Source organism: Chiloscyllium plagiosum, chromosome 12 (assembly GCF_004010195.1).
Source record: "Chiloscyllium plagiosum isolate BGI_BamShark_2017 chromosome 12, ASM401019v2, whole genome shotgun sequence".
NCBI classification, from domain to species: domain Eukaryota; kingdom Metazoa; phylum Chordata; class Chondrichthyes; order Orectolobiformes; family Hemiscylliidae; genus Chiloscyllium; species Chiloscyllium plagiosum.
The window spans coordinates 52,035,656-52,049,127 of NC_057721.1; the positions used below are offsets into that span (position 1 = coordinate 52,035,656).

At 38.0% G+C, this 13,472-nt stretch overlaps 1 protein-coding gene across 3 annotated transcripts; it reads right to left on the reverse strand.

Moving 5' to 3' along the window:
• Nucleotides 1-5,643: 5,643 nt before the first annotated feature.
• Nucleotides 5,644-12,038, reverse strand: LOC122555561. Of its 3 annotated transcripts, none has more exons than XM_043701586.1 (5): nucleotides 11,962-12,038; nucleotides 9,807-10,181; nucleotides 8,825-9,133; nucleotides 7,734-7,823; nucleotides 5,644-5,849 (listed from the first exon to the last, which is right to left on the reverse strand). In XM_043701586.1, exons 1-5 carry the CDS (start codon nucleotides 12,014-12,016, stop codon nucleotides 5,698-5,700), a joined length of 981 nt encoding a protein of 326 aa, XP_043557521.1. In that variant the 5' UTR covers nucleotides 12,017-12,038; the 3' UTR covers nucleotides 5,644-5,697. The 3 variants fall into 3 exon arrangements, with proteins under 3 accessions (XP_043557521.1, XP_043557520.1, XP_043557522.1); XM_043701585.1 differs by having other exon boundaries at nucleotides 5,644-5,852; XM_043701587.1 differs by lacking the exon at nucleotides 7,734-7,823 and having other exon boundaries at nucleotides 5,644-5,852.
• Nucleotides 12,039-13,472: the final 1,434 nt, after the last annotated feature.

Consider the following 13,472-nt stretch of genomic DNA (forward strand, 5'->3'; position numbering starts at 1 on the left):
GGTTAAACATCTTCAAATGTGCTCCCTGCCCTCATTGTGATCTTACTTCTCTCTTTGATTTCTCTGCTTTCAGTCCTCAAACCCCTTCTGAGCTTATTTTGTCCATGGGACTCAAATACTGTTCCCTCCTAAATTCCTCACCTGACTCTGTTGTTAGTCAAAGCTTCTCTCTTCTTGGCTCTGTCTGCTGTTGTATAAGGTAATATAAATGTTAATGTTGAAGACTACCTTAGGCTCGACCCAATCACATTGTGTCACATGGTCCTTGGGTGGAAAAGGTTCAGTCTAACAGAAAGATGTATCACCTCAGGCTCCTAATAGTTTTTGTAGTTGTGCCTAACCAGTTAAAATAACTTGTATCTCTTGTGATCATGCAATAAGTTGTATCTTGTTGTTAAGACAAGTGCCTCTTCTTATTAAGGCTCAATGGTTATTTATTCTTCACCATTAGTAGAAAGTAGAGTAGCAGGTAGATAGGATGGTGAAGAAGGCATGAGGTATGCTTTCCTTTATTGGGCAGAGCATTGAATATAGGAGTTGGGAGGTCATGTTGCTGCTGTACAGGACAATAATTAAGCCACTTTTGGAATATTGCATGCAATTCTGGTCTCCTTCCTATCAGAAGGATGTTGTGAAACTTGAAAGGGTTTAGAAAAGATTTACAAAGATGTTTCCTGGTTTGGAGGATTTGAGCTTTAGGGAGAGGCTGAAACAGCAGAGGCTGTTTTCCCTGGAGCGCCAGAGTCTGAGGGGTGACCTTATAGAGGTTTATAAAATCATGTGGGGCACGGATAGGATAAATAGACAAAGTATTTTCCCTGGGGTGAGGGAGTCCAGAACTTTTCACACAGAGGGTGGTACGTGTATGGAATGAGATGCCAGAGGAAGTGATGGAGGCTGGTACAATTGTAACATTTAAAAGGCATCTGGATGGATATATGAATAGATAGAGTTTGAAGGGATATGGGCCAGATGCTGGCAAACGGGACTTGATTAGTTTGGGACATCTGGTCAGCATCGCTGTGTTGGAACAAAGGGTCTGTTTCCGTGCTGTACATTTCTATGACTTTATGACAATGCTCATGGTGTTGATGTGGCTTTAGGGTGTGGTGGATTTCTGTCTGAATTGACCCCTGTTCAGATGGAGTTTCACATTAATTCCAGATTCTGAAGCCACCCTTGGGTACCTGCACCCTATTATTTGAACTGAACTGTGGAAATTCACTCATTATCCTTCCAGTTAGCATGCTGGCTTTGCCAAGGCTGCACTATACATCCTTCATTTCTTATCTTCACCTGCCTCTCAGACTTGCCCTGGTTATTTGATGTTTGTTACCCTCTAGCCTGTTATTTGATGTTGGTGGTGGGAGTCCTCCCCCCTTACCAACGGGGACCTGAGATGGGGGGATGATCGATGCAACAGAACTGTGCAGCTTTTAGTTAAGTGTGATCACAGACTTCCAGGCTGCCTATTATATCTGTGGCCTTGTGGAGTCTGTGGGCCATGTTCAGGTAGATAGTTATGGACCTTGGCATTGCTTTTGTTAAACTTTAGGTTATACTTCAGTGCCATTCCCCTGAGCTTTGTGGATCGGGTGCTGGGAAAGGTGGCAGGTTGGAGAACATCTTTATGGGTCTAATCTTGGACCTGGGCAGAACAGACATGAACAGGTCCAGGCTGTGGGCTGCAGAAGGGAACTGCTGAACCTGACGGCATGCCACACTTTCATGGTAGTGTCCACAGCAGGGTCTCCTTGGAGACAGAGCATGGAACCTTGTGCTTCATCAGCCCATCTGTTAAAATGACAGCTTTGTCTAAAATTTGAGAGATTTCTTTGGGAATTTTGACTTGCATTACAGTGCCTTTGTGGGTGGTTGACAATTATAACTTTTGTTTAATCTGGTCAATTAGTTTTATTTTAAAGATAGTAGAAAAGTAGTAACATTCAAAACCAGCCAGAAGGCGTGAGTGGTTGCCACAACAACATATGATATCCATGTCTGCTTCAAACCTGCTTTAATCACGCCTTTCCTCAAACAAAAAGCTTTTACTCAGTTTACAGGCTATCACCCAATATCAATCTCCCCTTCAACTTATGTGGGACGCCGTCTCCTAAATTAGTGCCCATCTTTCCTGGGACTTTGTTTGAATCACTCCAAACAGATTTCCAACCAAGTCAAAATTTCAAGTAAACAAAGTCGCAAATGACCTCCGACGTGATTCCAAACTGCCACACACCGCAAAAGCACAAAGGTGATCAGACCCCAGTTTCTGATCTCCTACTCAGCAATGCATGTACTTCATAAGAAGTGGGTCATCCAAATGGAGAAGAAAGAAAACCCCTGCTTGTGTCACATTATTTACAAACTTACATTAAAAAGGGAACCAAACTGAGAAACCCCTTCACATATTAGCTTCACCCCATTGTTACTTACCTTCTCCTTCCAACATGTTCCCAATGTCAGGCTGAAATTGCATCAGGAGCTCATAAATGACATGTTGCTTACTAAAACCTCTAATTTCTTCAATCACAGCCTCTCTTTATAAAGCACAGGATCCTGTATGCTTTCTGAACCTCTCTCATCCTGCCCTCTCATTCAATGATCTGTGTTTAATACACCCAGATCCGTCTGCTCTTGCACCCCCTTTAGAATTCTAGCCTTTCTTTTGTAATGTTTCTCTTCATTTTTCTTACCTACCTTGGTCATTTGTCACAGATCTGTTGGTGAAACCTTGCTGTGTGCAAGTTGTTGACCAGGTTTTGTCAAAATGACGGAGTGATGCAAGGCACAAATATATATACATATATTTTTAAAATAGTTTATTTTGGATTTTTGAATTTTTGACTGGTGGAATATGGTTTGTTGTGTATTGAAAGTAGATAATGATTATCGTGTAAGTATTTCTGCAGCTATAGTGATTTCTTTTAAAATAAACAGTATAACAGAGATGGCCTTGGAAGCTAATGGGCATTTGCTTATATTGGGAGAGCTTACAAGTGAACAAAGTAAACAATGTAGTGCATTAGGCCTTCAGAAGGTTCTGGATTTTTTCTTTGGCTTAGGGAAACAATCTTATCTTAAAAAAAGTTTAGGTTTTGGGATTCACTTGGGCAGTGTGCCGAAGTCTTGGTTGAAACTTGACATGCTAAAATTGGCCATAGTGTTAGGTGAAGGGATAAAATGTAGGGGAATGGGTCTGGGTGGGTTGCACTTCGACGGGTCGGTGTGGACTTGTTGGGCAGAAGGGCCTGTTTCCACACTGTAAATAATCTAATCTAATCTAATCTAATCATGTAAAACGGTTGCTTCTGAGAAAGGAAGGTAGTTTCGGATTTTTAAGAAAGAGATTTACCTCAATATAAGGAGCGCAGTTTACAAGTTCCAAACCAGAAGTATTTAGTTAAAATTGTGATGGGGTTGTATGAAGCCCAGTTATCTGTTGAATCAAGGAAGAGGTTACCAGATTCTCATGACGAGGAATTGATGTTACAATTTAATCAAACCTTATGTGAGAAGGAAAGTCTCTCTAGTATTTGAGTACTAAAATGGGATATTGGTGGATAAGGGAATTGTGGTTTTACCATGTATTTCAAAATATGTAAACTCATGTTATATGTAAATAGTTTGGCCTGTTCTATTTAATTTTCGTTTGCTTTGCTTTATAAACTTCTGTTTTATTGTAATCTGTGGCATTTTTGTTTCATTGAAAGATCACCTCATCAGAATCAAAAAGTAGAAATGATCTATCAGACCAGATCTCAGTCTGGGATGTGACTTAGTAAGCAGTCAGCATCAGCTGGGATCTTAACAACTGTGATTATACCTCAAAACAAATGTTAGTTCTGGTGCATCTTGGGTTGTTGTGAGACTGTGAAAGGAACAATACTATGTTCATAAACAATTCCAACCTGAATTAACAACACATGTCAAAATCACAAATAAAAGATTAGTCAAAAACAAATGAAGTTAATGATATATACTTTAATACATAATTGTAATAGTGACAATGGTGAAAACTGTAAGCAAATCGTAGATTGCCTGAATGGTTGTGTGAGACAAAGGGAGAATTTTCTGCAGCCCGCAAGAAAGGAAAATGTCATATGCTGGCTGGCTGAATATTAGATGAGTTTTGGTTTTACAATAGAGGGTTAAAATGTTGAGATTATGTCAGCAACATACCTGAGGCATGTAGCGCCTCAGGCAACCTTCTAGCTTCCTTACATGTGGAATACATTTGCCTGTCACGAATACTCATTAGTGTGAATATTTTTATAAATGTCTCCAAAATAAATTTAGTGGCACAGGAAAAACTTGTGGCATTGGTGTAGCTTGTAATACTTCACTTATGGGCAATAGAAAAAGTTGAAACTATCATCAGTTCTATGGCTTAAATCCATGAATGCAAATCTCACTGCCAGCTCTCTATATACAGTGCAATTGCTGAAATAACTATGGGTCTCATTCAGCAAGTACACTTAGAGCCTCAAGAGCAAGAGGAGGGAATGCAACAAAGAAGGACTATTTCCACTAAACAAGTTGCTTTTGCAACCCCAGCAGCAGGCAGCACTAAAGGGAAACATTTTTAAGGATGCAACAATCAAGAGAAGGCATCATAGAATATGGGCACTGGCATTTAGCAGCAAAGTTGTGTTCGTGATGCAGAGCTGCATTGCTTTGTCCAGGAGATTTATTTTTACCTGCCAGTAGTTGCAGTATTGTCAGCTAATGTCAGGTTTCACCAGTGTAAAGCTTCCCCTGCTGTGGATTTGTGTGTGTGTTTCCCTTATATGTTGCAAGTGCTTAGATTTTTAGTTGGAATCACGTGAGAAATGGGAAAGAGCAAAAGAGTGTATGTGGTATAAGATGACACAATTAAAATTCTGCCCATTATTTCCTGCCAGTACAGATAATGCCAATTGCACACACACACTTCATTGTTCTCCATCATTTACTATAATCAACACAGTTTAATGTAGGTTTAGTTGAACATAATGGTTTGTATTTGCCTGGCTTTCAGACAGTGTAATCTTATTGTTTTCTCTTCATGAGTTTATTTTTTAAAATATGGGGCATAATTCATGCTATGTCAGCTTTAAGTAATGGTCTTTGTTTAAGCAATGGGCTGAAATTGCCACAAAGTGCTTTCTCATGCCATACATTATCTTCTTAGCTGTATTCTGAATCAACTAATCATAGGGCAATTATATGCTGATGTAGTAAAGGGTAATTTACATGATTTTTAAACTGTGTTATATTTTCAAAACAGACTATATACCTTTAATTGAACTATGTTGTTTGCTGTGTAGAATATTATGCTAGGATATTCCTAACAAAATTAAAGTACTCTAATAAAAAGTTAGTGATGAATAACTTACAACAACAGAACCTTCCAAACAACATAGTAGTGGAAAAGTTCAGTTTAAGAAACACAAGCAAACTTTTAAGGTCTCTGATATGATCACTCAGAATTAGGAAAATATTCATTCCAAACAGGTGCATGTCAAACTGTGCAACACATTTGTATGCTACCTTAATTTCTGCCTTGGATACCTCTTCAAAGCTTATAGGACATAGTACACACACACAGGATCTGGCTCAGCTCCAAAACAGGAATTTACAGTAATAAGACAGAAAACAATGTACAATTATGAAATGACAACTTCCTTTTCATAACTTCGCTGCCATTTCAGTTTATTAAAATGTATTTTCATATATTCTCAAAGGAAAGTGACGAATAAAGCTATAATTTGAATGTGAATTTCGATTACAATTCTGACTTGCTACAGGAGTCTCTTGAGTTCTTAATGTAGTGCCAACATTAACGTAGGTCTGATTGTCTTCAGGTTCTGCTAACAAGAAAGAGATGTAGTGTAAGACACAGTTTGCTTTGTTTAATTCATGTTGTGATATAAATGCACTTAGAACACTGACCGTATCAGAGAATTCTGTACCAATTCTCTAAATGAATGCTGGATGCTATTTTCATTATTTTATACGAGTACAGGAAAATTTTTTCTCTTCATGAGATTCTTATTATGGCATTGCTAACAAGACCATCATTCAGCTTCAGTCATTTGAGAAACTACTGAGCTCAGGCATTAAGAACAGCTCTTTAAAGTCAATTTTAAATTTTAGCTGCCTGCCAACTAATTACTTGAAAACGTGTGATCTAATTATCTCTTTCTTTCACTGAGGGCTATAAATGTAAGACTACTCACAAATGAATACTCTACAATTTATGGTTGATTGACTATTGCCAGCACACATGGGTCATCTATTGTTACTTATTTACAAGTGGATGCAGAATGTGGTCTCACAGATCTCTACACTCTTGTGATGTTTGCTGTCTCCTGTTTTATATTGGAAAGGTTAAGTGGACTGTGTAAAAAGGTGTTTTGTGCATGGTTTAAGGAGGAATTAGCTGAATAATCGACAGAGTCCATTTGTTTCTTCTTTTTTTATTAACTTAGTGCTCCTTTTCTATCAGGTGCTAACTTTGGTCTTGCTTTTCTATAACAATGTGACATGCACAGATTAAATGCTTCATGTGAGTCAATATACTTGCACTGAACTCTGCAAGTTTAATCGTATAAATCACATATACACTTCTACTGCATGAAAGACAGTGGAGAAAGGTAGACCACTTTATCAATGTATATACAGTCTGAACACATGTAATGTATCTTTGTATAAACTAATTACAATTCTGGGTTATATTTCTACATAAGCAGAGACAATTTAAAGCAAGTAGTTAATAACACAAAGACATTGACCTGAAATGTTAACTCTGTTTCTCTCCTCACAGTTACTCCCTGGCCTGCTAAGTATTTCCATCATTCTCTGCTTTTACTTAATGTAAATGGTTACTGGAATTACAAGTAGATTATTTCTGTAGCATACAATTCTCTATTTTAGATCCCAGAAATAAATAATTATATAATACTTCACCTCACTTACCTTGTGTATCATCCCCACTATCAACTGAACATTTGTATGTTGCTGTTAATGTTACAAGATCTGCTAAGATGCTTCACAGGAATGTTACTAAGCAAAATTGGACACCAAGTTGCACAACATGATGCAAAGCAGAGTGTCAGAAATTTGACCAAACGGTTCGTTTTAATGTGCATATTGATCAAGGAAAGAGAGCTGGAGAGACATAGGGTTTTTGGAGGAAATTCCAGAGTTCAGGGCCTAGGCCACTTCAAGAATGACCACTATTGAGCTTAAAAGAACCAGCTTTGCGAATTTTATGAAAGGTGAAGCCAACATCAATGTGAAGGACTGCTACGATATGTTATAGCATAGGACTTACAGAATAAATCAGGCTCTATGCTGCTTCTGTCTTACTCAATTTCACAGAGCACCCCAATTCCTTATTGTGACCTTTTCCAGTTCCTATAACAATCTTCCATGTCTATTATCTGAATGCCAAAGTGCAACATTTTACTAAGCGATCAAATCCAGTTGGAACTGGTTTGGGACAATTGGTTTCAGATATGAAAAGACAGCTTTCTAAACAAGTACAGCCAACTATCAATTGTACAAGTCAAACTATTGTACAGAGTGTATATAAAATTCATTTAGCTCCTGCATACATCCACCTACTGGAATCCAGATCAATTCAGAAGAATTGTGCTGAACAGTAATATTACCTCTATTTCGACAAGCTATGTACAAACCTAACTTTCTTGGGTTATAATCAAGGATTCAAATAATCTGGATCTTACCTTTTTTTGAACGCTTTAATAGCAAGTAAACAACCACACTTATGAGAATTAGACCCAGAGAAGCCAACACCCACCATAAGTACGCTCCAACTGCAACACAAAAAATTGAAGGCTTTGTCACAAGCAGGCCATCTGATAACCCCCATAATAAAACACTCCCAAGATCAAATAAATGTTCCCATTTGTGTTTATTTTGGTCCAAATACACAGAAATATCCATAAATGTGAGAAGTGTAAAGTCAGCTCAAGTGTACAGTAAGCAGCAAGATTTTGAAATGCTCCAATGTAAGCAGTTAATATATTGTTAATAAACTCCTGGATAACAAAGTACTGGGTGAATATTTAATTGGGAACAGATCTGGGATATCGGTATAATTAACAGTTGATGAAATGCTGTCCTTCATTACTGGGAATTAGTTCAGGGTGAGATAGAGCTGGGCCTAGGGTAAGGAGTAGTTTATGGGAGACAGTTATGAATAGTATAATTCGGTGAAGCAGCTGAGGCCTACACCTTCTTTGTGGGACTAGGGAATCCTTTTCATACTTCATACTAGTTATTTGTTCTCAGGTCAGATCCTGTGTGCCCCTCCAACCACTGCCACAAAACACCACTGCCCCACTCCAACTTCCCACAACACTGACATTGGGTCACATTAATTAATGCAATTAAACTTTAACTACCAACTAGGTACGAGGTCTTTATCTATGCTTTGGAACAAGGAATTTCTCAACTCCATTTTAACTAGAATTAATTAGAATTTTCACATTGGTTTCTTAATACTTTCTTTGATTGTGTATACATATAATTCCTGTAAATAAACCAGCTGGTAGGTTTAGCCAGAGCAACCAGACAACATTAAGTGGCTTCATTTCAGTAAATTACTATTTCTGTGCTTTTCATTTTCAAAGTCATGAAATCAATAAGAGTTCAAAGAAATCTGGTCTACTTATCGAATCCGCAATTTTCTCTGAATACAAATAAGAGTTGAAGATAGAATGAATCCTAACAACCTCTGGACTATTTCATTTTCTCACTACATGGAAGGAGAGAGTGATTTCAAGAAGGGAAGAGAACTTTAAAATTGAAATACCTTCACGTTGTTCATCAAATGGTATGGTTAGATTCCTAATGAGAGGGTTTTGCAACATCGAGTGATTCACGAGACATGAATATACATCCCCTGCCTTCCAATGAGAGAGGTTGACATAACTTGTTGCAGAATTGCTATTGTTTGAGGCAATAGTAGTTCCAGAGTCAATCCATACTGAACCTTCTGTTCTTTCTTTTCTCCACCTCAATTGTATACCACCAGGATAGAAGTTCTCTGCTTTACAAACCAATTGTACACAACAGCTATTTTCAGGCTGAGGAAGAAATGTAACTTCAACCATTGGAGGAACTGGAGAGAAAAAAAATAAAACATGGAGTCATAGAATGATAGACACGTAGAATCCCTACGGTGTAGAAGCAGGCCATTGGGCCCATCAAGTCCACACTGGCTCTCTGCAGAGCTTCCCAACCTAACCAAACCCTCTACCCTATCCCTGGAGAAAGTGAGGACTGCAGATGCTGGAGATCAGAGCTTAAAAATTTGTTGCTGGAAAAGCGCAGCAGATCAGGCAGCATCAAAGGAGCATGAGAATCGACGTTTCGGGTATAAGCCCTTCTTCAGTAAGGTTCCTATCCCTGGAACCTTATATTTCCTATGAGTAATCCACCTAAGCAGCTCATCCCTGGACAATGGGCAATTTAGCATGTCCAAGCCACCTAAACTACAGAATTTAGGAAAACAAACTATTTTATTTTCCATTTCACATGGATATAGTGATGTTGTTCTGTCAACTTAATGCTGTACATAATGCTGTCTATTAAACACAGGCAAATATGTAGGTTATGATGTTGTTAATAATCTTTAGAAATATTTTTACAAAGATATTCACAATTCATTTCAACTTGTGACCAGCAAAAGTATTTAAATGAAAATACAACATATATCTATGATTACTGCAATGACAATAATATTCATACATATTTATATAATACAGAGGCATATATAACAAAATAACTCATACCTTCTACTATGAGGCTTGTTTTGTTTCCTTCTATTTCTATAGTAGGTGGTGGAATATAGGATGCAATCTTACAATAATATAGATCAGAATCATTCATTTGGAGATCTTGGATTATAAAGTGAGTGACACCAGTATTGAGCTTCAAAATGATGCTCGTTCGATTATCACAGAGAGGACTTTGTATCAGCGAATCATTCAAGTAAGTTATACTACATACAGGATTTTCGACTTGTTTACTCCTCCACCAGGAAACATGCATCCTTTCAGCTTTCAAATGATTGTACCAGTTGGAAAAAGTGATGCTGACACTTTCTCCCACGAATGCTCTGAGAACACCTGGAGTTTGGAAAATGTGGTCTTCACAATATATTAAAACTGTTCCAAAGAAAAATCAAAACAAATTAATATCATTAATTAAAAACTAATCAAATATATCTCTGTGAATTTGCTTACTTATTTGAAGACATGGGAGTTTAATATTAAGATTGAAATGAGAACTTTTACTGAGGAAAACATTACTTGGATTCAGCAGATCAACATTTCTTGTCTGCATTATTTTTCTTTTGAATCAAATCTTTACAGGAAAGAATGCAATCAAGGTGTAAAACCCAAATGAATAACACAATCAATGAAGAATCTCTCATCCATTTGGAGTATGTGTGCAGTTTTGGGCCCATATCCCAAGAAGGATGTACTGAGCCTGGAGTGTTTTCAGAGGAGGTTCACGAGAATGGTCCCAGGAATGTAAAGCTTAATATATAAGGAACGTTTGAGGACTCTGAGTCTCTACTCGATGAAGTTTAGAAGAATGGAGGTGGGGGAGGGGAACATAATTGAAACTTACAGAATACTGAATGGCGTGGACAAACTGGATGTTGGGGAAATGTTTCCATTGGTAGGAGAGACGAGGACACAGCCTTAGAGTAAAGGAAGATCGTTTAGAATGGAGATAAGGAGAATCTTCTTCAGCCAGAGAGTGCTGAATCTATGGAATTCAATGCCACAGAAGGCTATGGAGACCAGGTCATTGAGTATATTTAAGACTGAGATAGATAAGTTTTTGAGGATCAAGGGTTATGGGGAAAAAGGAGGAGAATGAAGTTGAGAAACTTATTAGTCATGATTGAATAGTGGAGCAGACTCGATGGACTGAATGGCCTAACTTCTGCTCCTATGTCTTATGGAAAAACATTTCACTGTTTGATTTTATTATACAAGTTTATGATAAAATAGAATCTCTACTGGTCCTTCAGCCCAACAAGTCCACACCAACCCTTCAAAGAATATCCCAATCAAACCCATTACTCTACATTTACCCTTGACTACCCCTGAACACAATGGACGGTTTAGCATGGCCAATTCACCTAACCTGCGCAACTTTGGATTGTGGGATGAAACCGGAGCACCCAGAGGAAACCCACGCAAACACAGGGAAAATGTGCAAACTCCACACAGCCAGTCACCCGAGGCTGAAGTTGAACCCAGGTCCCTGGCACTGTGAGGCAGTAGTGCTAACCACTGTGCCACCCCCCACGGAGCCACTGTGCTGTTTGTACGTTAAGATGCTTGTATATTAATTTCAAAATGCAAAATTTATGTAAAATGAAAGTTTACTGAAAGATAAAACAAAATTGTAATGACATATTGGATATACAGAAGAGTTTTAGACAAGTTTAATGTCTGCATAGAGGTATACATGTCTGCTTAAAAAGCGTTGCTCACTTACTAACATACTCACCATGAAGATGTATTCACAATACAGCTAGTGCAGCAGGGGCTTAGGATGAAAGTTTTTGACCTTGATTGCATTTGGTTAAATTTACATTAAAATGTCAAAGGTAGTGGGAAAGGAGAATTCTAAAATTAATTCCATTGCATACACCCCAACAATTTTTTCTGACATTTCAAACTTTTCTCTTTTCAAAGTTAAGACAAATTCCCTTCTAAATAATTTAATTTCCCATGAAAAGCAGACAGGCCAACATTTGGTGCTGCCCTGTACAATATTTAGGGTAACAGAATGTCTGACAAAAGAACTCCTGCAAGACCTTATTGAAAAAATTCAAAGATCAGAAAGTGACAATATCAGCAGAAATGTTCGGTAGATTATTCTTTCAAATTTGTCAGTTTTATCAGTGTAAAGAAGCATCCTTACCCAAACTAATCATGATGAGAATACACTTAGCGAAACAGTTATCAGATGAAGACATTTTGCTCAGCACCTGTAGAGTCGAAAAGATCGGAACTAGTTCTGGTATGGTAGGTGGATATGTGCAACCAACCTTCTGCTAAAAACATGAAGTAGATTGCTGTGGGTTTGTACATCAGCCTTCCTGTTTGAAATGACCTTGCGATGTTTATCTTTAAACATACCTCAACAATGAAATAACTCCTCAAAAAGAATTAGTGTAAGGCATGTCTAAATGTGAAAATTTATTATTTGTTTCCACTATAGCTAGCAGACCTTGTGTATTTTGCATTAGATTTCCTGGTGTCTCACTTACACAACAAAAACTATTTCATTTTAGTATTTCAGAATAACTGGGTATGTTGATATGAATTTTCCCTTCTCAAAATAATTATAACTAAACGATGAGGGGAAACTTGCATGAGAGAATTTATCATTGCAATAAATGAATCAGGAAAGGGGCTAAGTTAAATATTCACCCAACTAAAAGCGTTGGATTGAAGTGAGCAATTGTCCCACCCCTTTTCAAGCTGACGCAGCCAGTACACAAATTCAACACTCACTGATTCTGATATACAGCCCAACATGAGGTGTGTGGTTGAGCGGCTGCAAACCTCATAGGAGCCAAATTCCATCCAGGATAGCATAACTTAGATCTAAACTGTACAACTTAAAGTCAACTTGCTCTTCTTCTACGAAAGAACACTGGGGAAGAATTAAGTACCATCACCCACTGAAGAAGTGGCATTAAGCAAACTAATGGAGCTAAAAGCAGTTAAGTCCCCCAACCCTGATGGCTTTCATCTTAGGATCCTAAAAGAGGCACTACAGAGATAGTAGATGCATTGATCATAATTTTCCAAAAGTCTTTGGATTCTGGAGAAGTTCCAGCGAATTAGAAAACTGTCAATGTGACACTCCTATTCAAAAAGAAAGGATGGCTATAGGCTGGTAGCTATAGGCTGATCAGCTTACATCTATTATTGTTGGAAAAATGTTGGAATCAATTATTAAGGAAGTAATAGCAGCACATCTGGAAAATCATAATCCAGTCAAGCAGAGTCAGTGCGAATTCAAGAAAGGATAATTATATCTGACTAATTTATTAATCTCAACCAGAATAGATAGAGAGGAACCAGTAGATATGTTGCATTTTGACTTGCAGAAGGCATTTAACAAAGCACCTCATAAAAGGCTAAATCGATAGGTAACAGCTCACAGCGTTGGAAGTAGCATTGATAGAGAATTGGCTAATGGGCATGAAACACTGAGTCGGGATAAAGGATTCTTCAGGTTTAGGAGAAAGTAGGGCTGCAGATGCTGGAGAGTCAGAGTTGAAAATAGTGGCAATGGAAAATCACAGCAATACAGGCACCATCCTGACCTGCTATGCTTTTCCAGTGCCACACTTTTTGATTCTTCTTCATGTTGCCAACCTGTGACCAGTGAGTTCCAGAACAATCATTGCTGGGATCACA